Source organism: Lacerta agilis, chromosome 6 (genome assembly GCF_009819535.1).
Source record: "Lacerta agilis isolate rLacAgi1 chromosome 6, rLacAgi1.pri, whole genome shotgun sequence".
Classification (NCBI taxonomy): Eukaryota; Metazoa; Chordata; class Lepidosauria; order Squamata; family Lacertidae; genus Lacerta; species Lacerta agilis.
This window is the reverse complement of record NC_046317.1, coordinates 54,080,100-54,106,710: the sequence shown is the minus strand read 5'-3', so window position 1 is coordinate 54,106,710 and position 26,611 is coordinate 54,080,100. Positions and strand designations below refer to the sequence as shown.

The 26,611-nt window shown below is 45.0% G+C and overlaps 1 protein-coding gene across 24 annotated transcripts in view; it reads left to right on the top strand.

Annotated features, from left to right (window-relative positions):
• PLEKHA6 (pleckstrin homology domain containing A6) overlaps window positions 1-26,611 on the top strand; it is a 198,971-nt gene that overhangs the window by 131,203 nt on the left and 41,157 nt on the right. For 13 of the 24 annotated variants that reach the window (XM_033152754.1, XM_033152747.1, XM_033152746.1 and 10 more), the window contains 9 exons: window positions 3,944-4,024; window positions 5,907-6,021; window positions 6,684-6,788; window positions 7,795-7,867; window positions 9,982-10,082; window positions 17,910-18,085; window positions 19,007-19,501; window positions 20,552-21,062; window positions 22,640-22,726. In XM_033152754.1, the coding sequence (XP_033008645.1) occupies window positions 3,944-4,024; window positions 5,907-6,021; window positions 6,684-6,788; window positions 7,795-7,867; window positions 9,982-10,082; window positions 17,910-18,085; window positions 19,007-19,501; window positions 20,552-21,062; window positions 22,640-22,726 (1,744 nt within the window). Of the gene's footprint in view, window positions 1-3,943; window positions 4,025-5,906; window positions 6,022-6,683; window positions 6,789-7,794; window positions 7,868-9,981; window positions 10,083-14,506; window positions 14,825-17,909; window positions 18,086-19,006; window positions 19,502-20,551; window positions 21,063-22,639; window positions 22,727-26,611 lie in introns of those variants that run through there. The other 11 variants (XM_033152748.1, XM_033152751.1, XM_033152762.1 and 8 more) reach the window with 6 other exon arrangements.

The following is a 26,611-nucleotide window of genomic DNA, read 5'->3' as shown; positions in this document are numbered from 1 at the left end:
CCTATGCACTTTTCCTTACAACTCCTGCTGTTTTGTTATGTAATGCTATTCATGGTCTCATTACGTACTCTAGATAGTATCATTCAGCTCAAAGCAAGGTGAGCCAGTTACAGCTTGTTACCCAGCACCTGCGTTTAATCTGCTCCAGGAAATTTCTGTGGTCTTAGTCCAAAGCTCCTTGAAGCCAGCAGGATCGCCTTGATTGCCATGGTCTCTGCTCTCCCCCACTTCAGCTTATGGATGCTTCACCCTCAAAGCATCTTTCTCCTATGAGCTAACTGGTCTTGTGCCTGTCTGCTATAATGAACCAGAGTCTGAGTTTTGCAGCTGGCTTGTGAGAATGAGTTAAGGGGCAGAGAGCTCAAAGGGTATGTTGTTTGCTGGGGGTGTGTATGGAACTGATAATGTTTATAGACTAGCCCTGCCCTGCTTCATGCTTGCATGCACCCCCATGTTCAGTTTTTTAAACAACAACAACAACAACAACAGCCTAGTTATTAGAGAAATACCATCAGCCTTCAGCATTCCTTTAGCACACTTAAGTTAACCCCTTTCATAAGTTGCAAGTGGTTCGGAAGCTTTGCTGAGATTGGCGGTACCTACTCTGTTTTATGTTGATCTTGGGTTTTATGACCCTACCCACAACTGGTTTTGGGGAAAGGATGGAGGGTGCTGTGGTTGAACTTGCCACTCCATAAACATTTCCTAGAAAGGATGTTATCAAATTAAGAAAAACAATTCAGTGAAAGTAGATTCAGGTTTAGCAGGAATGGCAAGTTTGGCTTTAAAATATGAAAATCATTTCCTGATTTTAAGGACTAGACTTCTGTAGTTGGAATATATTGTAAAGCCTTCATAACCTCACGAGGAAGGATTTGTTTTAGAAACTAGTGATGAAGTGCCGCCATGAAGGTGATTGGAAGGGGCAGCTGCTGGCCAAGCGATATTCAGCCTGCCAAGTTGTTCATCCTGGGGAAAGGGTCCGACTCCAGAGTACCGGTAATTCGGGGGGGGGGGGTAGAGAGAATATGGCAGCCCAACCTGAGTAAGTTGGCCATTAGTTCACTGAGTCTTCTGTTATTTATACATACACACTCCACACTCGTGTTCACTCATGCCTCACTGATAACCATGTCTAGGCTCCAAATTGTCAAGGGACCCTGAATTTCTTTGCCGTCCTAGTGTGGTTTAGCTCCTTGCTTTGCAATAAACTTTTTTCAGTGCTCTTCTTTTCTGGACTTGGGTTGCCAATTCTTTGCCCTAAGATGATGCCTGGCCATTTAAAAGCTCAGAGGATGCACAGAAAGAAGATGCAGTGGGTGAGGATGAAAGGCTTCCTTTGTGCAAGGGACAAATTGTGTGGAATTCCTCATGTGCAGGCAAACTTGTGATTTGTTCTTATGCAGTTCACACAACAAGTTCACCATGTGCACACTCAGTTCATGCGATCAGGGCATAAACACACACACTAGGCCCTAGACAACCTCCCTTAGGGTGGGGTGGAATGAAAACCTTTTTTGGGGGTGGTAAACAGGCCCAGAGAAGTAACAATGCCCAGCAGGCCAAGATAACAGAATATGTTCTAATTAAAATCTGTGTCTGGAAAAGCACATCACAGAATGCTGCTGCCTTGATTTGTTTTGGCTTCAGTAATTTAATATTTTTTTTGTTTTAGCAAGTACACTGCAGTGTTTTTGGGAAAGCGCTAAATGCTTATGGTGTAGATCTTGTTGTTAGATAGATTTGTTGTTCCGTGTGGGGTCTCTGTCCCTGTCTCTCTTCTCCCCCACTCCCAGATACAGTGTGTCTATCTGTCTGTATCTTCCCTGAATGTGGTGAATTTAGCAGAAATAAGGGTATCCTAAGCCTTTCTTTCTGGTGTGAATCTGATGCACAGACATGGGTTCATTAGAGGAACATTAAAAATAAGACTTCCTTCTACCTGCCTCCTAAAGTGGTCTTGTCCAAAATTCTCCCACTTCTGCTTTGCTCAATGTGAAAATGATCTCTTAGCTTTAACTAGTTAGCCCTCTGAACAGCATCATCCTTTCACTAAATTTTCTCTCATTCTTTAGCACTAGTGGAGTGACAGCTTTCTGTACCAATGTTTTTGTGAAGTGCAGGTCCATGGTGCTTTCATAAATGACACAGAGGTGCCACTATACACACACACACACACACACACACACACACTTGTTTGTCAGTAGATCATGGTGGAGGTGGGGCATTTTTGAATTTTACTGTTGCAGTTGCTTACTGGGAGTCATTTCTTTCATTCCTATTGGCAACAACGTTTACACTACAGGGCTAGTCCTGATCTGGCAGTAACTAGCCCCAAACCTGTAGAATGAGCTCCTATCTTCTTTAGCATATGGTTTAAATCAGTGCCATTTGACCAGAGTTTGCAGTGTTCAAACAGTCAAATTCTCAAAATGTTTCACTGGCACAAGGCTTGGCGAAGGCTACAAAGCACTCTTTCCAGATTTCTGCCAGCAAACAGTGGCCATTTTAGCCCTTGAACAGAAAATAAAAACCAGGCTGTGTAGCTCTTGATGTCTCATTTAGGTGGGTGCATGAAAAGGACTGTATTAATATTCTCTCTCCGCTGTAATATGCTTTGGGCCTCAGGTGTGCAATGATAATATTTCAAACTGAATCACAGTTGCCGTTTGTGGAGACTTTAATTATTGTGGTTGGTGTGTGCATTTGTGTGTGACATAGAGAGCTGGGGCCATGAGAAAGGCTTTCTTTTGAGTGGCAGGGTGAAATCTGCAGGTTTCTGTGCTCACGGTTTGTTTCCTGGTGACTGTGCAAGTCTTTCATTGGTGTATTATGTATGCTGCTTCCTTTTCATTAAAGCCATCAATACAGATGCTGTTTATTCCAGGCAGTGTCAGATCTGTATGGAAAAAACTCCGCGCAGGCTGAGATATGCCTCCACAGAAGTTGACAATAAGATGTCTGGCTGCTTTGATAGCATAGCTCCCCAAAACGAGCACTTACATTGAACTGTATGTGCTATTACGTGTTGATGGTTGACTCCTTGGAAGCATTCTGTAGGCTATAAGCACATTTGAGACAGCAATGGCAGGGTAAAGCTTTTGTAGATTCTATAAGTTAGGCTCAAAGGCAGATCGTAATTTCCTTCTCTGATGTGAGCAAGGGGAAAACATAAACATATTTCTATACCTGCAGTGAAAGTAGAGACATTTATAGTATCACAATTGATTACTGGGCCAGGTGCAGCAGTAAAAAGGCCAGAATCTAAAAGCAAAGGGTCTTCTTGCACACTAGCACTCCCTCTAATAGTGAAATCAGGTGGTGCATGCTGACAGAAATGGAGCCAAATTGGCACCACTGGAAAATGAGATGGTATTAAAAAATCTAAGGGGGCAACCCCACCCCCAAACTCAAGATTGAATATACTCAATCCTGTGGCCATATAATGTTGAGTCTCAGTTGTATTTATTTGTATACCCAATTCATTTCACTGTTGATATATTGTTATTATTTTGCTGCTGTTACTACTACTACTACTACTACTAATGTAGTTATATACCTTGAATTGTTTCCTTTTTCTTTTTGAAAACCTTGTGTGGTGGCTCTTTCCCTTTAAGTCACTTTAACAGTCTTAATAATTCAAAATTCAGTAGAAATAATTAACCAATAAGAAATTATTAATAGATTAATGATTATAAATCAAGTGGCACATGCATTGAAGTACTGCGTAAAGGGGAGTTTATTGAATTAACTGATGCCGCTGGTCATGTAAATCCACTACCACTGAATAGTTATAGATACTGGGTGATCATTCTGAAAGATGGATTGTTTGGACAGGTTATTAATTCTGTGGTATCTAACGAATCCTCAGCCAACGTGGGGAGTGTACTTCAACCTGAGCCACGTAATTAATGCATAGCCCATCTCTCTTGTGTTTTTCCAGCCATAATGAAAGACGGAACACTTTTATTCACCCAGTGACTGGCCAAATCCCAGAAGAGAACAACCAGTTTGACTTGCAAAGGTAGGTCCTCTCTCCCATTTTGAGCACAAGAGTGGTGGTTCATGAAGGAGCCGAGAAGGCTTAAGTGTGCCACCTGAGAGCAATGGTATTCTTCTTGCCCCAGAAATTCAGCTGAAGAAAGAATGGCAAGGATTTGCTGCAAGGCAACTTCTGATGGATGTGAAGGAGAATTTGTGCCAGTCTTCCCTAACCTGCAGCCCTCCAGATGTTTATGAATACTGCTTCCATGAGCCCCAGCCAGCTATAGTCCAAAACATCTGGACAGCACTAGGTTGGAGAAGGCTGAGGGCTTGTCCACACTTCTGCTTGTCCCATGCCTAGAGAGCATTGATCCAGACATTTTTCTGCTTGCCCCATGTTTTCTAGGTGTGGGTCCAAGTGGTGTTGTCTTTGCTCCACTACTTTCCCCCAGAATACCTTCTCTTTAGCACTAATTTGGAGCAAACATCCATCTGGAGAAAGCCCAATTGGTGTTTGCTTTGATTCAGCAGTAAACAGTGGGTTTTCCCTGGGGGAAAAGCAGCAGGGCAAGTGGAAGTGTGGAAGAGCCCTGAATAATACAGTGTAGCTCCTGATATTGTTGAAGCTGATGTAAAGATGCTCCATTGATTTCAATTAATTGTGACTGTAGGCCAACACCCGTGACTTTATTTGAGTGTGCAAATGACAGCATTATTGTGGGAATACACTTCGTGGGTTCCTTTGAACCCTCGGTTATTTGTTTAATTTAATGATTATTTGTGTACTACTTTATGTATACTTCCTCACAAAAGTGAGAGCAAAAGCAGGGCTCAGTAGGCATTTTGCCACTGAGATCCCTCCGCCTAAAATTCTAGTTCCAGAGGTTTTCAAAGTTGTCAATGGTCGTTTATTCTGCTTCCCTCCTTTTTGGGGGGCAGCAACAGCGTTCCTATTGGTAAATATATCGATCATGATGTCACACTTGGTTATCAATAAAAGGCTGAGGCTCCCCGCTTTAGGCAGATAGACAGCATTGAACAGCCGTTCAGTTAATTGGGGTTAGTTACGTTATTCTTTGGTTCTTTTCAGTTGGGGTTTTTTGGGGCTGAGGGTTGGATGGGTTGGAAGCGCGTGCAGGTTTAGTTAGGTTTTTAGTTTGCGGAAGATTTGGCGGTAAAGGTTTAGTTAGGTTTTAGTTTAGCATAGGCTTAGATCGCGGAAGATTTGGCGGTACAGATTTAGTTAGCCTTAGCATCACGGAAGATTTGGCAGTGTAGGGACTTTTAGTTTAGGGGACATTTAGAATAGTGATAGGTTCAAAGAAAGTCTAGAAGCCTATGCGGGTCAGCCAAAGCCATAAAAGAAATCACTGTGTCTGTCTTTATTTGGGGAGGAATTTTGGTTTTAAAAAACGTCAGGGGTTTCACTTAGTGCTTTTCAACAGTGTAGGAGGTCGCAAGTCATCCCAAGTTTAGTTACGAGGCAAGTCTTTTATTCCTACTCACTCACGCACCTTCAGATTTCAGCCTGGCGGACAACGGTGCGTCCCGTTCGCAGGCTTGGCCGGCACCCGTGCATTTACGCATGTGAGGTGCTGGCCGCAGATCCCCAGCAACTGGAATCCCATGCGTAGGCGGCCTAGGCTTATGCATGGGAAGCTCCAGCACCGAATCCCGCACATTATATATAAATAAACCGGATGGCATTATGTGCTAAAGATACTAGAAAATATTTACTTGTTGTATATAGTCGTGCATCAACAAATTTTACCTAGGCAGCTTACCTGCAAAAATAGAATATTAAAAATGCAAAATGCAGAAATTAAAGCACACCCACAAACCAGTACAAATGCAGCATAATTCTTTCCTTCTAGCAAAATATGCTGGAATATTATGCTTCTCTTTTTGTCTCTCAATTGCAGATCTGCCTTGGACATGTCAAGCAAATCAGGCAGCAAACGGCCGGCAGCAGTCAACAGTGAATCATCCAATCATACCATGGTTTCAGACTTGCCTCAGGAACGACCAAATGGCAGGGTATGCTTTGTTCTCTCATGGAGACCTTGGTTCTCTCCCCCCACCCTTTGTGGCAATGTTCTACTTGAGCAACATGCCCAAGTTATTTGGGCCTTAATTTTCTTCCTCTGTAAAATGGGGACAGCATTACTGACCTTGCATTATGAAATTCTGAAAGACAAATGGCAAACACAGCGGATTATAAGTGACAAGAAGCCTAAAAAACCATGGCTGCCTTTATGATAATCCATGGAGCTCTTGTGAGAAATGGAATTTCTTAGCGTAAACAACAAATATTACCCAATCTGGGGTGGAAACATCACTGTGGGTGGGTTTAAATCATGGATGAGGAATTTGATATCATCCAGATATTGTTGGATTCCAACTCCTATCAGTTTCAGCCAGCCTGGCCTGTGGTCAGGGATATGTAGTTCAACAACTTTTGGAGACTGGAATACAGGTTTCCCATGATTTGAATGCTTCATCTTTCTTATATGATGGGCCTTTTCTATATGTTAGGAAATCAGTGTTCCACCCAGCATTCCTCAGCCTAACAAACACTGTGTTATCCTGTGCTATTCCTCCTGGAATTGGTTGTGGTTTCGTGAGCGATTTCTGCAGAGGTATCTGTGCACTCCATCAGTAGCCTTCCTTCCTAAACCTTTCTCTTTCATTTCCCAAAGGCCTCACGCTCCTCTCGGAAGGGGATTGCTTTTGGGAAGCGCTCCAATTCCATGAAGAGAAATCCCAACGCTGCAGTGACTAAGAGTGGCTGGCTCTTCAAGCAGGTACATTACAGAGGCTATTGAGTACCCAATCATCATCTATCCACCCATGTAACTCTAGGATGGAGAACCAGTGGTCCTCCAGAAGTTGGGGGACCACAACTCCCACCATCCCTGAACATTGGCTATGCTAGCTGGGGCTGATGGGAGTTGGAGTCCATCAAATATCCAGTGCCACAACTTCTTCCATTCCTAATGTAGCCCAAACTTTTCTGCAGCCAAGGACACAATGTCTCAACCTAAGTCTCAACTACAGGTGAAACTCGAAAAATTAGAATATCGTGGAAAGGTTCATTTCTTTCAGTAATTCAACTTAAAAGGTGCTACTGGAAGGAATTTTTTTATTTTTTATTTTGTTTTGACTATGGCAGACCAACACGGCTACCTACCTGTAACTCAACTTAAAAGGTGAAACTAATATGCGAGATAGACTCATGACATGCAAAGCGAGCTATGTCAAGCCTTTATTTGTTATAATTGTGATGATTATGGTGTACAGCTGATGAGAACCCAAAATTAACAATCTCAACTTTGGGCTTTTCATTAGCTGCACACCATAATCATCACAATTTTAACAAGCAAAGGCTTGACATAGCTCGCTTTGCATGTCATGAGTCTATCTCATATATTAAACTCCAGTAGCTAATGAAAACAATTGCTTACATAAATGGACTTTTCCACGATATTCTAATTTTTTCGAGTTTCACCTGTATTTGGTATCCACTCCACTTGGAATCTTATCCAAAATACCACATACACTTGTAACTGAGAATATTGGGAACTGCTATCCTGCCACCCACCTTGTCAGGATCTCAACTTGACTTCAGAGGTCTTCTGGGTTGTTTATCTGGAAACCCCCTAAGAATTCCAGTGATCCCTTGCTTCTGCTGAGCTCAGCACCAGCTGTTCCATCTCTCCATGGGAAGTTTTTCAAACTTCTACAACCCTTTTATTGCATGCAGTGCTGTAAATGCTGTGGCCTTGATTTGCTTTCAACATCTCTTTACAGGCGAGTTCTGGGGTGAAGCAATGGAATAAGCGCTGGTTTGTACTGGTGGATCGCTGCCTTTTCTACTACAAAGGTATGTAGAAGAACCGAGGTCTGATGTGTAGGCACTTTGAGTAACCCACAAGTGCTGAAAATAGTGTGAAAGCAAAGCCATGAATTATGCCTTTATTTAGTCAAGAGCTTGTGTTCATCTCCATGCTTTGGCTGGTCTTTTCCTATTGGAGTCCAGTGACCTGTATCAGCAATGTGTTCATCTGATGAAGATGGCATGCAGCCTCTGGAGAAATGCTGGCATTTAAACTGGCATGAGTAGACACAAAAGCAGCTTTCAACAAGTCTCACAGTGATGTCATGGGTAATAACCAATGGGTGTCTGTGATACTGGCAAAGTCACCTTCCACATGAAAAAAGACTCATTCTTTCAGGGCCAAAAAGTGTAGTTTACGAGGAAGTGGGACTCATTATTTGAGTGCGTGTAAAACACTGCAATGACAGTGGCACAATCCCCCTGGGTGAGTCATAGCTGTGAGGAGGATTCTTTCTTCCTCCCACCCACATCTATGCCCATTCTGCCTTTTCTCCTGTAACTGTTCTGCAGACTGCCAGCATTCTGCCTCTTCTCCAGTTGCCCAATTTGCTCAGAAAATTTCAGCACAAAATGAATCTCAGTAAACAAAGAGAGAGAGAATGTTTTGGGGTATCTGAGGGTTGACTGCCCCCTTCTCAGTGTTTTATTTTACTTTTGGAAGAGGTGGACAAATGGGTGAAAATCTCTGGTAGATGCTTAAAGCTAACGCATACAGCAACTCTGACTTGATTTGACAATGCACTGAGAAATCCCGCCTTCCATATATCTGGCATCAGCATGGCATCTTGCAGCTTTAGGAGAAGATTACACATGAGGCAGAAAATGTTTGTTAGTAAACATGCCTCTCTTTCCTCCTCTCTGCATTATGGTAACTTCTAATGCAAGCTGTGTGATGATAAACTGTGGAAGGGAATGTACATGTCATGATGTCTTTGAAAGCCAGACTTGGTACAGCTATTGCCACATTTCTCTGAAGCAGATGGCCTGGATCATTGGTTCTTTCTTACACAGAGGACATGTGCACACCCTTTTGTCAATCATGCTTTCTTTGAAAAAGGGCTGACACTGGCCCTTCAGGCCAGAATTTAGTGAACTGAACTTGTAATGGTACAAAAAAGGCTAAAGAGGCTTGTGAGGTGCCTATAAGACAAGGGCCTCCAGTCCATGAGGTGTGTGGTTTATTTCAGTCCTTGGATGACTGAAAAATGCCCAGTGAGAATTCAGAATTTCAGTGCATTTTCATCTTCAAATATTGTTGCGTGTGTGTCTCTGTGTGTGTGTGTATTCAGGGATGGAGGACTTATTGCCCTACTTGTTGGACTCCAACACCCAACATCTCCAGCCAGCAAAACCCAATGGTCAGAGATGATGGGAGTTGTAGTCCAACAGCATCTGGAGGGCCACATGCTCCCCATCTGTCATAAACACGCAACATAAGTGGGGGTTACGTTCCAGGGATCATACCTAAACCAAAATCACATATAGTCAAAACACACTGGGTTCAATGGTGGGTGGGATTGTCAAAGTCATTTCCCCCAGAACCATGTCCCCTTTCTGGTTTTGTTTTGTTTTGTTTTGGTCATGCGCGCAAAGCTGAATGTGCACAAGTTAAATGTTGTGGGCTTACTGTACATTCATATATACATACATGTACAGGTGTGTGCGTGTGTATAATCTGCCTCACAACCCTTGGTCCTCAGAGACCTGTTGCCTGAACTCCTCTCTGGCAGTGTATCTAGAAGGTGGGGATGAATTATTAACTAGACAGTATTGTGAGCTGTAAACGTAACTGATATGTGTGTGAGGGTGCTTGCCGGCCTGAGACAGAGACAGTAGCAGGCACGGATGTGACACGGAGAGGAGCCATTTTCCCCAGGTACATAGATGTGTAGGCCCATTTGGGGCAATTGTTCTTAATCCTCCAGCTCTTATTTTGACAGTAAGGGGAATCCTTGGCTTCTTCTTTCCCACTTATTGCAGTGAAGGAGCGCATTTGTGTGAGACCTTCCACAGTGACAACATTTCTAGCTTGTTATCTGAGAGAAGGGGATGCCTCCGTACGTGTCTAATACTTTGATCTCCCACCTTCCTTCATGCAGACGAGAAGGAGGAAAGCATCTTGGGCAGCATTCCACTTCTCAGTTTTCGGGTTGCAGCTGTTCAGCCGTCGGATAACATCAGCAGGAAATACACCTTTAAGGTCAGTAAATGGCTGAGGTTCTCACAGAGGTGGCAGGATGTTCTTGAATGCGCAGCTAGAAGTGTGGTTGGAAGCTGGAAGCTGCTCTGCTCTAGCTGTGTGTTAGGATCAGAAGTGGGCCTTAGGCTCCTCTTAGTCTGTGGTGTTCGTGACCCTGTGAATTTGGTCCTTAAAGGTGGGCAGGTGACTGGTGACTGAATGAAGAGGTATGAGTGAGTTACACAGACCATATACTTGTCAAATATTACATGTAAATAACTGGATGAGTGTACAGCTCAACTGTTGAATGCACAATACACAGATTGTACACTTGTTGAATGTAACACATGAACACCTCTTTTGTAAGACTTTATTCCCTTATTTTCCAAGACCATGATATCCTAGCGTTCCTTTCACCACTTGGTTATTTTAACTTTGACAACTTTCCTTTGTTGTGAAGTCTCTAAGGGACTTAGAAGTATCCACTTCAAATCTCACTGCAGCTCAACAGGTTTGGGTCTAGGCAAGCCATTTTTCTATTACCCTCAGCCTGACACCTATGCAATATGAGAATGATAACACGGACCTACTACCTTTCAGGGCCATTGTAACCACTGCTAACATGTATGAAATGCATTGAATAGTTATTACTGCTGATGATGCTCATGATACTGATGATGGGGGACATGAGGCTGGGGAGGTTATTGACCTTAAACACAATGCAGCCCTCCTGAGGTTGCTGGACTACAGCTCACATCATCCCTGACCATGAGCCATGCTGGTTGGGGCTGATGGGAATCGGAGTCCAGTAACACCTGAAAGGCCACAGGTTTCCTGTCTGTCCCTAAGTATTGCAGCAGGAAGTAATGAGCAGCATATTCAGGGATACCACCACCCACTTCCCATTTCCCTTTGGAAGATGTTATTTCATCGAAGTCTTCTGTGATACTGGAGGACTGATCTGCAATGGTCTTTAGACACAAGACTGAGCTGTTGTTGGAGTTTCTGGTTTATGTTTTTTGTTTTTTTTAAACGCAGTTCTGTGTGGTCCCCACCAAGCTGCCTAGGAGAGAGATTCACACCCTCTGACTAATAGCACTGAGGAGTTGTTGCAGAGGGAGGACTGGCCAAGAGGGAAGAGCACAGCAGCTAAAGTACATTATTTCCGGATGCTTGACTGTGGTCCCTCAAGCTTGCTTGCAGGGACTTTGAGGCTGTTTCTGAGCCTCGGCATCTGAGAGGGAAGCACATCTTGTTGACAGACATATTTACTAAGAAGGCTGTGCGTACAAGCCGGGAAAATGCTGAAGAGCTGCAGGAGCCTTTGCTGTTCTCATTGATCAAACCCACAATGGTAGTTGGATGGTTGATCAACCAAAAGGCTGCGGGCGGGAGTCTCATGGTGGGCATCTGGGAGGAGGAACCCTTTGCTTAATTTTGAAATGTTGAAAACTATTTTGCTTCTCTTCCATAATTTTTTTCCCCAAACAAGATTTTAATATTTATTTGATTGTTTATTTCTAAAATGGTCGATTGTGCACAGGGCATTGTTGGGTGGTGGAGGAGAGGTGCTTTGCCAGTGGACATCATTTTCTTCCCTTTTACACAAGTACTCATGTTGTACACTCTTGGGAAACACTGGCCTTGGAAAATGCTTTAGATTATTAAATAACTTAGTTTTACCCACCCCCACAAAAAAACATTGTACGGGACAAGAAATGTTGTTTGTAAACGTGCCTTATTCATATATTTACTGTATATTCTGGCGTATAAGACTACTTTTTAATCCAGGAAAATCTCCTCAAAAGTCAGGGGTCGTCTTATACGCTGGGTGGAGAATCTGCAGTCGAGTACATATCTCAAACTCTGTATTTTAACTGGAAAAGTTGGGGGTCGTCTTATACGCCCAGTTGTCTTATACGCCAGAAAATATGGTATCTATTACATATGTACCGGTATATCCCCTTCTCCCAATGATTTTGGGGTGGCATTCTTGATGAACCTCAGGGATTATGGCTCCCCCCCCCCCATATGAGGATGATGACTGGACCCAGATCTACCTGACCCAAGTGCTGCAGTCTAACCTAGCCTTTCCCAATCTGGTGCTCTCCAGATGCTTTGAACTGCAACTCACATCCCTCCCAGTTAGCACAGACGTTATAGTAGGAAATATGTGGAGGGCATCAGGTTGTGGATGGCTGTTCTAACCAATACACCACAGGGGCTCAGTTTCATGCCTATTATCCAGTGAGTGGCTGAATTTTTCCAATATGCGGGAGTGGCACATCCTATTTTGCTGATTGAGGCTCATGTCACAGCCTAAAGCTACTTGGTCTGCCTCTGCTCCTCAGAGTTGGCACAGGTCTGAATACCTGCATGATTCAACTAGCAGGGGAGGTATAGCAGCTGCTAATTATTTGAAATGCATGTGCCTCTTCAGCTAGCCCCACTTTGGAAGGAAAGCCTGAGCATTTGCCCCTTAGTCACAGAAACCTTCCTTCTGTCCTGATGGTGGGTGATGCCTCCTCGCACCAGAGCAACAGCAGCAGCTCTCTGCCCTGCTGCACTAGATCTGGGGGGAGCAAGTGGGGAGACCAGACGTGATGTAAACATGCCATCCATGCAAGGGACATTGCAGGAAAGAGGAGAAGTCGTTCCCAACCTCTGGCATCATATCCCAAGGGGTGTGACACTGTTCCAGGAGTACCTGCACAACTCCGTGTTGCTGGAAGGGTGTCACACATTGGTTATTGTGAGTTAGTTTTGAAGGACAAGCAAAGAAGAGCTGGAAAGCTTTGCCTCTCTTGCCTGGACCACCAAGTTGCTTTTTGCTGCAACAGCCCAAGACTGAGTCAAAATATTTACATGCCAACTTTTTTTCATGTGCAGACTCACACATCCAGTTTCCCTTTTGAATGAGGGATATGGATCCTAAGTCTCTAAACAATGTGATCTAATACACAACATCATGTTTCCTGTTTTTTTTTTTTTTAAAAAGCATAAATAAATCAGGGACATTGAAAATTAATGAAGGGGAGTTTATAAATACTGGCATCAAATTGGGGTGCTTGAGAGGTCTTCCTACCTATGCAAAACAAATCTTAGTAGACCCAATAAGATTCATGATGTGAACACAAACCGACCAATCCATACGTTACATTCCTAAATCATTTTGTTTATAGGCATCCCTTTAGAGGGCTCTTCCATTATACTGCATGCAAGCTACTTACTGCTGGTTGAAATAGCACCATATAGCTCTAGTTCAGATGTCCCAAGGGTGTGCTATGGTATCTGTGCCCTCTTAATGAGAATGAATGGGACTGAAATGGGACAGGGATTTTTTAAGAACCGAAAACTATTGATATGTGGGGTTGTTTTTTACAAACATTCCTGCCTGCCCCATAGAGGGGGGGGGAGAAAAGAAGAATGTTTAGCTAGATGTGCTGTGGCTCCATTAGAAACAGATGAACTTTGAAGTATGCTTGTCTGGGCATCTTGCCTGCCTCTGGCTCAGATGTGTGCACAGGGACCCTCTTTTCTCTCTATAGTGTTACCTTGAGAAGAAGCCTGAGCTTTCCCTCTGGAAAGCTTTATTGGCACCAGTGGTGTTGGCTGGGCTATGAGATCCCAGATTACTAACAAAGCGAGGATCCGTTTTAGGGCACAAGCATCTTCATTTGGGTCCTACCGCACTGGGGTTTGATAAAAGGTGTTGTCTGACCACTCTAGTGAAGTAGGGATTTGGGTCATGCTTACATGCTCCTCTCAGCCTGGAGATACTTCTAAGAACTCAATGTGCACCCATGCTGCAGACGACTGGTGATACCATTATTAATGATCCATTGAGCACTTTAGGGTAGAAAACCTTATAGTTGGGCCATAGGCATCCTTATGGCATATCATGGGGCTGATTACCAAGTAAGTATGGCTTTCAGTCTTAGATGCTGATTCTTGTAGCATCCCCCAGATCCAGACATGTGTTGGTTAGTAAGGTAGCAGAGAATAGTCTCTGGTTGCTTCTGTGTTTTGTTCCTTTGTTTCTTATTAAGGGGGATTAGATAACCAACCCACAATAAAGTTTGGCATAGGATGAATAGATTGTTCCAAATAGATAGACCTAAATAGTATTGTTCATTTCCTTCATCCCACATTCATGCTGCAATATTGTTTATGGCATGCTCTGCTGCTGCAACCCTTGCATATTTGCATTTCCCCTTGCCTAGCAGGATACTGGCTCAGGCCTGTTCCATGGGCTGAGATGGAGAGAAATCGGCTCCCCCAATATTCTCTTAGATTATTTTAAGCTCAGACAGGGCCAATGTGATCCTTCAGCCTTAAACTCATAAGGCATCTGGCATGTGCCCAGTTACATAGGACGCTATAGTATACTGAGTCAGACCATTTGCCCATCTATCTCGGTGTTGTCTACATTGACTGGCAGCATCTCTCCCAGAGTTTCTGGCAGGGAACATTCCCAGCCCTACCACAGATGCTGGGGATTGAACCCAGGACCTTCTGCATGCAAAGCAGATGCTCTGCTGCTAAGCTATGGCCTTCCAGTTCCGCTTCAGCTTCCCTTCCACGGCAGTCAGCTCTGCTCCTGCTACGCTTCGCCTGCTTGATACTTCTCCCCAATGGATTGCTTGTTGGGTGTGGCTGACCTGTTCTCTGTCTTCCCTCTTTTTCTGCGTGAGGATGCCCCCCCGGACAGGAGATCTCTTCTGATAACCCGTCTGCAGTGCCATCACCCAGGCACCAAATAGGTAGTATTTTCCTTCCTTTTCCAAACGCATGCATGCCAGAAAGGAAAGATGAAGCTTGGATGAGTGCAAATTGTCCCGCATGCTTTATTCACCTCCAATCATTTCCCAGATAAAACTGGTGAGGAAACCCTAGATTTCTTCATTAGGCTCATCAAACACCTAGAAATTCCTAAACAATGGAGACTGGTAAAAGTACAGAGGTACGTAACCTAATGACAATGCACAATATCTGAATATGTCTGCCTTGTGTTATATGTCTTCATAATTGCCAAGCTTTCAGACCTAATCCTTGGCTCTTGGTGTAGAGTATATGCACTGAAGATATTGATCTGGCTCAGCAAAATGTCAGTCAAGAAGGCAGATTTGCAAGAACCCTCAGATCTATTTGCAAGAACCCTCAGATCTCGCTAGGTTGATGAGTGGCCGCTGATCATTAAGCAAAGTTGTTGGGCAAAACTAAATAAATGAATAAATTTTGCTGTACGTTTCTTCTGCAGAATATTCAACTGAAATAAAATAATAATAAAAATCACAAAGAGGGGATTTTTCTTACATAATGAAAACCAAACAAACGTGAAAGACACAAAACCAGAAAACTGCAAGCAAAGCTATTTTATACTATAATACAAAATAAGGTGTTCATGATAAAAGAAAAAGAAAAAGATCTGGAAAGATTTCAGTGTCAATTGAATGGATATGTTGCAAATGATAGAAGTGTCAACAACAAGCTGGTCCAATTTGGGTTAAGAGTTTGGATTGGAAATATTTTTATCTGGGCCTGGAGCCATATTAAGGTCCAGCCTAGGATGGTTTGAAGATGTTGGGTGCCAATATTTTGATGCTGTACAAGACTTGTTTTTTACAAGTCTTCAGCTCCTATATACACCTCAGAGACTAAGAATCAAAGCAGAATGATATATAAACGCCATTTCCTAGGCTTTGCTGCACTCTAGCAAGACGGAAAAATGGCCTCTGCTAATAAAGAGGGATCAACCCTAAGTGGCTCTCAGTGATTTCTGAGGAGCAAAGATCGACTGGATATAACATTGAACTGGAGAAGATGTTCGATGACATAACAGAGAAGTGGGGAATCTTGTCCTTCACATCAGACACTGGGGTAATCCGTGGTGTGGGGGTCAGATTTAGTACTCACCGCAATGGTGTCTTTGACTTCACTCTTGGAAGCCCTGAAATTAGAGGCATTATTGTGGTGAAAGCATAATATCATGGGGATCACGCAAAGGAGTGCAGCATGTTTCCATGTACAAGTGGCACATATATCCTTGGAATGGTGCCCTGATAATTCCTGCCTCTTGAAGGGCTTCTTCCTAGAGTCAAATAAATATGGCCAGTCTGCAGTTGAACTATTGGCCCATCTAGTCCAGCATCCTGTTTTCACAGTGGCCAACCCGATGCCTGTTGGAAATCTGCAAGGAAGACATGAGCGCTGCCCTCCTGAGGTTACCAGCAACTGGTACCGGTATTCAGAAGCGTTATTGCCACCTCCTCCATGAATTTGTCTAATCCTCTTTTCAAGCCATCCAAGTTGGTGGCTGTCACTGCCTCCTGTGAGAGCAAGTCCCATAGCTTTAAGATAAGCATTTGGAAAGGAATACAAAAGTGTTTTCTTTTCCTATGTTTCATCAGGAAGGCAGATTTAAATACCAAGGTGGCCGGATCAGTGGATCCATAGGAAATCCCACTCTTGTTTTGACTCAACATAGGGAGCTGTAGTTGACCCTGACTCCCCATATTGTTCAGTCAATCTCCAGCCCCAGTGACTTTTTATAGGGGAGAGAATACAGTGCCCCCCCATTTTTGCAATGGTTGAGGCAGCTATATCATTAAAACGTGATGGGATACACACCTCCCCTTGTTTCTGGCCACAGTTAAAGCTATTGCCGTTATTTTAACAAATACCCCAGATAGTATTAGGCAACATAGCTTTTATTCAGTGATGATGCATTTATTTTAATTTATTTGTAAAACTTCTATCCCACATGTCACCATCAAGTAATCTCAAGGTGGTCTTACAACAGTAAATGCATTAAAACCATCAGAAAATATTAAAGCAGCTATATTACAGCAATTCAAAGTTGCAACAGCATTCCTCACCACCACTTAGAAAAAGGCAGTTCTAGTTTACTACATCTCCAGAAACCTGATGGAAAAAAAGAGCATTTTCAATTCCGTGCATGCATGTACAGGTGTACACTGATCTGGGGTGATGGGTTCTATGTTGAAGTAGATTTTTGCATGCTATTCCTTTGCTGCATGTGGACCCATGCATGTAAACAAGTGTGTTGGTGTTGGGAAGGGGTGTGTGTTGGTAGGCAGGTGGGAGGGGCATTTTTCAGCAAGGGGGGGGGGGTTGCATGTTGCTGGGTGGGTTTAGTGAAGGTGTCTCTGGATAGGAAATTTGACCTTCGGTGTCACTCCTGTGATTAAGCTGCTCGGAAACTGGGATTTATCAATATATTAAAAGGCAAATTTTCCCCAAAGGTTTTTTTTTAATCTGAAAAAAAGTTCTAAAAGAAGGGAGGAGGAAACCCTTTGCAATCCCCCTCCCCCCAAAAACATTTAAGAACATAAGAAGAACTTTCTGGATCAGGCCAATGGCCCATCAACTCCAGCATCCTGTTCTCACAGTGACCAATCAGATGTCTGGGGGAAACCCCTCCCCAGCAGGATTCAGACTCAAAAGCCCTCACCCTCCTGTGGTTTCCAGCAACTGGTATTCAGAAGCATTGCTGCCTCCAAAGAATAGCCATTGATAGCCCTCTCCTCCATGAATTTGCCTAATCCTCTTTTAAATCCATCCACCACCACCAAGGACAAATGCATATAAAGCTAAACTATAGCCATTAAGCTGTATGGCGTGAAAACGTGCTTTTTCACTTCAATTTTCCCCAGCTGAAAACTAGAAAATAAAAGTTGGTTGAAACTATAGTAGGCAATCCAGTATATGCTGGAAATCATGCCAAATGAAAGAAGGCACAATTTCATCTAATGCTGCAGAGACTAATTGGTGACTTCTCTTCTCTTCTCCCCCCCTCCCCTTTCTCCATCTCTACCTGCTCCACAGGTGACTGTGTGCTGGATGGAAGAGACACCAGGGAATAACAAGAAGTCCCTCTCTCCCCAGGCTGAGCACGCCGGCATCCGGACTTACTTCTTCAGTGCAGAGAACAACGAGGAGCAGGAATCCTGGATTCAAGCCATGGGCGAGGCTGCCCGGGTGCAAATCCCACCTGCTCAGAGGTTAGCTGTTGGGGGGGGGGGAATCTATGTAGAATGTGGTCCAAAACTATAGGGGCAACCAAATGGCGCTCTCTAGATGTTGTTGGACTATAATACTCAAAGTCCTGGACCATTGCTGAGGCTGATGGGAGTTGCAGTCCAATAGCATCTGTTCTGAGAGATCTCAGTTGGCATTAGCTGGGAAACCAATAAAGTAAGAGCACCCAAAAAATTGTGATTTCCCCCCACCCCCCTTAAAGCATCACAGTAGTCATCATGGCAAAAATCAGGCTAGACTTCCTTACAGTCCACTGTATAATCTACCATTTTTATGTTATCTTTTTATTATCCCCACCTAAACCAGGAGGGCACCCTACTAACTTTTTTATCAAAATAATGCATGGAAAGCAGATCCTGTCATCTGTTGCAATAAATTATGCTGTACTTTTTTTTACTTTGAAATTTTATTTTATGGGTTAGTATTGTTTTCATTTTGAATTGGGGAGGCACCATAATCTTTTAGTGCTTGGGACAACTGAATGTCTTAGTCCAGCCCGGGGGGTTCTGTTGCATTCAAGTCACATAGTTTCTCTGCCTCTCCATTTAGAAGTTTCCTCTGGTCCTTTAAATTTGTGAGACCAAGTCATCGTTATAAATAAGGTTCACAGATCCTGCAGAAAAGTATGGAAACTCCCTAAAATAGATAACATTTAAAAGGCATTGAGGCTCTTTGAATGGGATGACAGGAAACATAGCTTTGGAGGTCTTTAAGCAACTTGAAAAAGAAAGCTTATTGGGGCCATATCAGAGCTGCAAAGTTAGTAGCAATGTGCTTTCAGGAGGCTAACTAGAATCATTCATAGGCTAGAGCGCATTTTCTGTGTTGCTCTCAATGAGAGCCATGACCGTTTGTGGCCATTTCTACTTTCCCATGCTTATCAGGCACGAGAAGACTGATTCTGAGAACATCCCTCCCAGCAGGAACCACCAGCATCACCACCACCGCAGTGTCCCAACCAGAGAGGCTGCCAAAGCTGAGCCAGAAGCCAAGACCAGAGGCGAAGGAGACGGGCGTGGCTCTGAGAAGATTGACAGGAAAACAGAGCGAGCTGAGAGCAAGAAGGAGCCTCTGGTGAAAGCCAACGGCATTGGCAGCCAAGAAATTCCCTCTGAACCCGGAAGCCCTTATCCTGACGCTTCCTGCCTGCCTGCTGGAGTGGAGAGGCCCACCCAGCCAAATGGCTGGCAGTACTCATCTCCTAGCCGGCCAGGGAGCATGGCCTTCCCGCAGCACGATGGTGAGAGTGCTATGCCTCGTCGGAGTTTTGCTCCGCGCACCAATCCTGAGAAGATTGCCCAGAGGAAGAGCTCCATGACACAGCTGCAGCAGTGGGTGAACTTGCGCCGTGGGGCTCCACCTCCTGAGGATCTCCATAGGTGAGGTGATTCAAGCCAGGCATGGATATAGCTTCTCTGCGAATTAAATAAGGGAGGAATCCCACTGAACACAAGACATCACATCTGCATTATGCACTTATAGGAGTCTTAAGAGCTATGGCTTTCCACATTCCCCCAAGGGTCCTGGAACTGTAGCTCGTTAAGGACTACATTTCCCAGGATACTTTAGGGGAACCCATGACTCTGAGGGCTCATCCACACTTACCTTTTGCCCCTTGTTTTCTAGGTGCAGGTCTGCACTTTAAAGCTCCATGTCCAACCCCCCCTTTTTGCCACATCACTTTCCCTATGAAATCCCATTCTTTAACACTGAATCAGAACAAATGGCAATTTCAGTTTCCTCAGGCTGCCATTTGCTCTGATTCGGCAGTAGAGCACAGGCTTTTGTGGGGAAAGAGGTGGTTTAAATGTATGGTGTGGGTGTAATCTGAGAGAAGGTGAGAAAGTGATGTGTACACTTCAAGTTTAAATCAATATTGTTACAGTGGTATCTCTAGTTATGAACTTAATTACGTTCTTAACCTGAAACTGTTCTTAACTAGAGGCATGCTTTCGCTAATGGGGCCTCTTGCTGCCACTGCACTGCCGGCACACGATTTCCGTTCTCATCCTGGGGCAAAGTTCTCAACTCGAGATAACTCTTCCAGGTTAGCGGAGTTTGTAACCTGAGGCGTTTGTAACCAGAGAGCCCTAGGAGGACTGTAAGTGCTGAGGACTTTCCATTTTTAACTGTCCCAAACCATGTGGCAATTCCACGTGAGAATTGTAATATTTGTGAAACGGATTGGCCCAGTTGTGTGGAGGAGACTGTTAATCACAGTGCTACAAATCATGCTAGCATGGGTGGCTCACAAGATACAAAGGGTAAGACGTAAGTATGAAAAATAAGATCTGCACTAGATTTATATCCTCTGTGGATTTTGGTACAGAGATAGACAGATGGGTAAGGTAGGGCAGATGATGCTAAAATTGCTTTGCAAACTCAGGGTTTGCATTCATCGTCCTCATTCTTTCCTTCTGGCTGTCTAGCCCCACCAGGTTCTACCCGATGTCCCGAAGAGTCCCTGACTACTATCCCCCCTACTCACCTCAGTACTCTGAAGATTACCAATACTACCCTCCTGGGGTGCGTCCCGACAGCATCTGCTCTATGCCTGCCTTTGAGCGTGTGAGCCCTCAGTGGACTGTGGACGACAAGCGCCACTCCTTCCGCAACAGCGGCTCCTACCAGCTGCGGGACTGGAAAGAGCAGCCAGGCTATGGCAGGCAGGACGTTCCCATCTGGATGTCAGGCCCAACCCGGCCGCCAGTGTACTATGACGAAATGGATGCCGCCTCAGGCTCCTTGCGCAGGATGTCCCTCCAGCCTCGCTCCCGGTCAGTCCCCCGCTCGCCGAGCCAAGGCTCCTACACCCGAGCCAGAGTGTACTCCCCTGTCAGGTCACCGAGTGCCCGCTTTGAAAGAGTGCCTCCCCGGAGTGAGGAGATTTATGCGGAGCCGACGACATACATGATGAGGCGATCGGTCAGTTCACCAAAGGTAACCCTCCCTCACGGTCTCCGCTCCTGCCCTCGGGGCTTCCTGCCACTCTTTGGGGGAGTACTGAAGCTGTGCACTGAGGGAACATTAGCACAGTCTTAGTAACCTGATCGTTACCTGTATTTGTATATGCTGTGTACTGAGACTGAGGAGTATTAGGAGGGGTGAGGGGAAATTACCATGGCAGGAGTGCGAAGGCACACTAGCTTCGATGAAGGTGAGGAAAGGCAGTCATGGGCAACATAGGTTTTTTTCTGTTGAGGGCTGCATTTCCTCAATTGATTACTTGTTGTGGCTCACGTGCCAGTGTTGGGCAGAGCCAGAACTGATGATGGCTGGAGCCAGAGACAAAAGTATTCTGGATTAACTGATCTGGAATGGAGACCACCCTGCTTCCTCGTGGTTCCTCAGTTTAGAATTCCCAGTTCAATGCATATCTAGTCAGAAGCAAGCCCCACTGAGTGTGATGGGTCACTGAGTGTGATGCCATTCAAATAAATGGAGAACTTTTTTTAGTACCAAAGACCAATGCAGACACTGCTCCGGAAAGGAAGTAATTCTTACTGATATGTTATTTGACAGTTTAGGGAGAAGAAAAGTCTTTTCCCCAAGCCATACAACCAGGGGAGAAGTTTTTAAAACATACACATATAAAAGAAAATATGACACCTTCCAATTCTGTGTTCTGAAACAACACAGAAAGAGAGGGGAACACTTACAAATGCCAGAAAAAAGAGAAAATGGGTCGAAAGCAAAGATTTCTGATGTGATGGAAGAATGGGGCAGCTTCAGGAGACATCAGAGTGGCATATAATATGAAGCCACAGGTTGCATGTTTTCCTAGGGCCACAGGTTGCTCACCTGTGAGCTAGAATAAAACCTTTATTCTTAATCTCTGACATGTCAGGACTTCTTCTGCTCTCTTAGCAGTCTGTAAATGCTCAGTCACAGCCTGTTGTTATTTCACTTGTCCCAGAAATAAAAATTAAGGGTCTGGGCCAGACTCAGTTGAAACATGAGGTACAGGGGATTCAGAACTCCCAACCGTTGAACTGAGGTACTGGAGTCGCATGTTCAGGCTAAACAGAACTGGCATGTTAGCTGTGCTGGGAGCACACAGTCAGCACAACATGTTGAAAAGGTTGCTGGTGAAACTTTAGAACGTTGTTCATTGTGCAGACCAATATTAGTGAATATCAGGCAGAACTGAGGGCGAGAGCAACCCAGGAACTGAGTGGCATTGGAGGTTCCAAGGGTAGGAGCCTGGGGAAAAACCTGCCCTTTCTTTTCCTCTTCTCCTAACAGAACTGTACTTCCAGCTTGTAGAACCAACTCCTCTTTTCCAAGAGTATCTTAGGTGTTCTTATGTCTAGGCCACAACTCCTTGACCCTCCTACCATTGACCTATCCATCACCCTGACCGATGACCCTGGGCAATTCCTTTGCCTTGCCTGTTGTCTCCATTGTGGGCTGTGCCAACTGTTCTGTATTGTGGGGAAAGGTAGCGTGGACTATGGTCACCCTACAGTGATATGAGCCTTCTTCATGCATGTGTGTGGTTTCTTCTCTTTCCTCAGTATGATTATCTGGGTGACAGGAGGCCTGTCCCTGCAGGAATGTTCCCCTTCAACTATCCAGCATCCCCTACGGTCCACGACAAAATGGTATGTCCCATTGGCATCCCAACATTCCACTAGGGATGCTGGGTTTCCTTCCCAAGGTTGGGATCTAATTCAGAGGTGGGGTGAAGGATGTTATTATGCAATGGGCAATTTCTTCCTGGACACGAAACCACTGTCCTGTAACAGTAATATTCTCTAGTGTTTCAGCCTACAGGGATATGTTAGCTGTGTGAGACCAGCTGCGTGAGACCAATCTGGATATGTAATGCACTGTGACTATGCAAACTGACAGATAATTTTGTTGAAGACAGGGCTGCCCTTTTTTTGGCAGAGCAAGGAAGGAAATAGGCATGTGATTTATAGAGCTAGTGAAACAGCTCCTGTTCACACATTCAGCCCCCAGTTTTTACATTCGGTGCTTCATTAGCATCCTGAAAGAGGAGTAGCATGTAATGTAAAATGGGTCCACCCCCCCCCACAGTTGCCCAGAAGCATCATCCATGTGGTTCTCCTTTTCCACAATTAATTAATAAAAAGGTGCAATCAGGCGTTAAAGCAGAGGCTTCATTTCACACCACAAGCTACATCTGCATGGCAGAAGGGAAGCCTCCATCCCGGCTTGCCCACCATGCCACTGTGGAATATAAACAGAGGCATGGTGCTCATTGCTGCTGCAAGCTTAACTCAAACATTTCCTTTTAGTGATCATGAGCTGTTGTTCAGAGTTTTGACCTGGCATGTGATTTGAACTCGGTACCATTTTGCTCCCCTAAATCAGGGGTGGGGGACCTGTGGCCTTCCCAATGTTGTGAGACTCCTATGAACCTCAGCCAGTGTAGCCAATGGCCCAGGGTTGATGGGAGCTTGAGTCCAAACAACTTCCGGAGGACCACAGGTTCCCAATCCCTGTCCTTAAATGAGCAGCACCTTGCCCATAGCTATAGTGGCAACCATAATGCAGAAAAGGGCTTGTTGGAAGAGCACATTTTTCCTCTGGGATTCCTCCCCTATTCCAAGGATGTATTGCTTTGGCAGCCCATAAAGAAGGAATGAAGAGAGCAAAAGCTGGGGCAGCGGAAGGTTCCACTGCCAGAGCTTGCAATCCTCCAGTGTAGTTCTGGGACAGTGCAAAATTGGGTGAGCTTGAAAAGGACATGCAGAAAGCCCTGTTCCCTGTTGCTGGCTGTCGTTTCTCTCAATGCTGTATTTTCCTCACTCCTTCTTGCTTCTCTCTTTTGTTTGGTTATTTCACTGCGGGGGCGGATCCATGTGGTGGGGGCAGAAACCACTGTGAGTGGGACTCTGCCAAGTGAAACTGCCAACTTCCATTTGCTCCATGCCAAGGTTCTTGACCCTGCCTGACACCTTTCACCTATGAGAGCAACCAGTAATTCCTGGACTGGATTAAGGTGCCCTGCGGAACAGATTCTAGTTGCACGGACTGTTGCACGCAGCTTCTCCCCTCACTCCCTCTGCCTTCTCACCAGCTATGCACAAAAAGCGGATGCATGTGGCTGAACCAGGAGTGCACTGAGATGATCCTGGTATCACCGAGCACATCACAGACAGTCTCTCTCATAGCAGGTGCTCTGTCCCCATCTCCAGCTGCTTTGGGGTGGGGTGGGGCGAGTGTCTGATGGCAGGAATAGATGTGGAATGTGGGTGCAGGATAGCTCCTTTGAAACAGCAGCACTAGCAGTCTGGACTCTTTGGCGATTGCTCGTTGCCAAGCAAGATTGTCTACCATGAACACGGTCTTAGCCTAGCGGTGACTGTGAAGGCCAATTCTGGATCCACACGTCCTTCCACAGTGGGGACATAGGTTTCCGGGCAGGAGTTGATCACGGTGAGGATTTGCCAAATGTGCCTTCCTCTTAGCTCATTTCTCCCCTTCGTCCTGAGTCCGTGCTTCTTCAAAGTCCATGATGCCTTTGGTAGAGGCTGTTCACCAATTGTGCTCCAGCATTCTAGACACATATCTGTTAATTACAGACACAGAGCTCAGGCTGCCCAGGCCTGATAGTAAAGCTTCTGTGTGTTTAGAAAGGGACAAATCATTTCCAAAACAGATCAAAATAATTTCTGTCTATATCTGAGAAGTAGTTTACCTGGGTCAAAAGCACACTGCTGGTGTCATGCTAGCAGAGAATAATGCACAGGAGCACCATTTTTGTAAGAGTCCCTTTGTATGGTGCTCCTAACTTTCTTGCCAGGTGAAGAAGCTGTAGGGAGAAGCTGTAGCTATGCTTGCTGTCCCGGGTGATAGCTCAGTCATAGAGCACCTGCTTTGGATGCAGAAGGTTCTAGGTTCAATCCTTGACATCTCCAGGTTGGTTTGTGAGGGACCATGTCTGAAATCCTGGAGAGCCATTTCCCATTAGCATAGATGGACTGATGGTCTGGCTTGGTATACAGCAGCTTCCTGTATGCCTGTATCTAGAATAGGTAGACCACCCCCAGCTTTTCCAATGGACATCCACGTGGAGGCTGGGTAGAGATTGAGTAAAAGCCAATTTGCATGACCCAAAGTGATGCCCCAGGAATGTAGACTGAGTAAATCTGTGCAGAGTTTGACGTGTGCAGAATCTGCTGTTTGTTTCAGCACGCTGCCAGCTTTCAGCTCAGCCAGTTTTTACTGCACAGTTGCAAAGCCGTTGAAAGGGATGCTGAGCTTTAGGAAGAGGCCATATGCATGGAGCCAATAGCACAATCCCTTCTTCCCCTGCAGAACTCTGAATGGATGTGCTGAGCCCACGTTCTCAACATGCCAGCCTTGGCATAAAGACTGCAGAACAGTCACTGTGGACGAGAGAATTTCCACCTAATCCTAGGCTTTCAAAGCCAGGTGCCTTGCTGAGAAAAATGTGGGAGTGCTAACTGCGGGGACAAACTTCTTGGTAGCAAACTTTGCCTCTGCAGCAGGAGTGAATTAACAATTCTTTTAGGCCTATGCCACCAATAAAACAGATTATAATAATGGCTTAATGGGTATTATGGGTGCTATATTGCAATGAAAAGTGAGCCCTATTTGGAGCAAATGTGTGTGGGCTTAAAGTCAGAGGGGGCTTTTGCACCAACTCCATTTCAGACCTTCCCATGTTGACAGGAGGACTGTAGCTCAGTGACAGAGCATCTGCTTTGCATGTAGAAGGTTTCAGGTTCAATCCCCAGCATTTTCAGGTAGGACTGTCTGAAACCCTGAAGAGCTGCTGCCAGTCAGTGCAGACAGAACAGAGGGCTTATCCACACTTACCTTTTGCCAGGCACAGGTGCTCACTTTAGCACTCCATGGCCCAGCATTTTGTTATTATTTTTGTCTCAAACTTTCCCCTTTGAAACCCTGCTCTTTAAAACTGAATCAGAGCAAACACCAATTCAGGTTTTCTGCGGATTGACGTTTTCTCTCACTGAGCTTTTTAAAGAGCAGGTTTTTGCAGGGAAAGTTCTGGAGCAGGAACGTAAAGGCACTGGGACACAGAGCTTTAAATCGTGGACCGTGCCTGGAAAGAGCGGAGGAAAGGTGTGTATAAGTCCTGACCTGCAGCCTGACTCAGCAGAAGGCAGCTTCCTCATCTGGAAGGTCTGAAGAGGAACTCTGAGTGCGTTCAGTTGAACATGCTGAGGATCCTCCTTCACACTGCATGTGGGAAGGTCTGCAGTGAAGCCGGCACATGTGGGATTGTTGGAGTGAGGCTTGTGTGTGTGCATGCCCCACCCCACCTTTAACCCACAAGTGTTCAACCCAGATATCCTCAAAGGGCTACAGAGTCAAAAGATTGCATTCCTTACTGTTGGGGGAGAGCATTAATATATTTTACCAGCTTGGTGGCCTACTCCAGTGGCCTGGAGAAAGGTAGCATGGCCCTCTTGTTAATCCACACCTGTCCAGCAGGAGGCGACACATGGTATGGGGACAGAGCACTGACC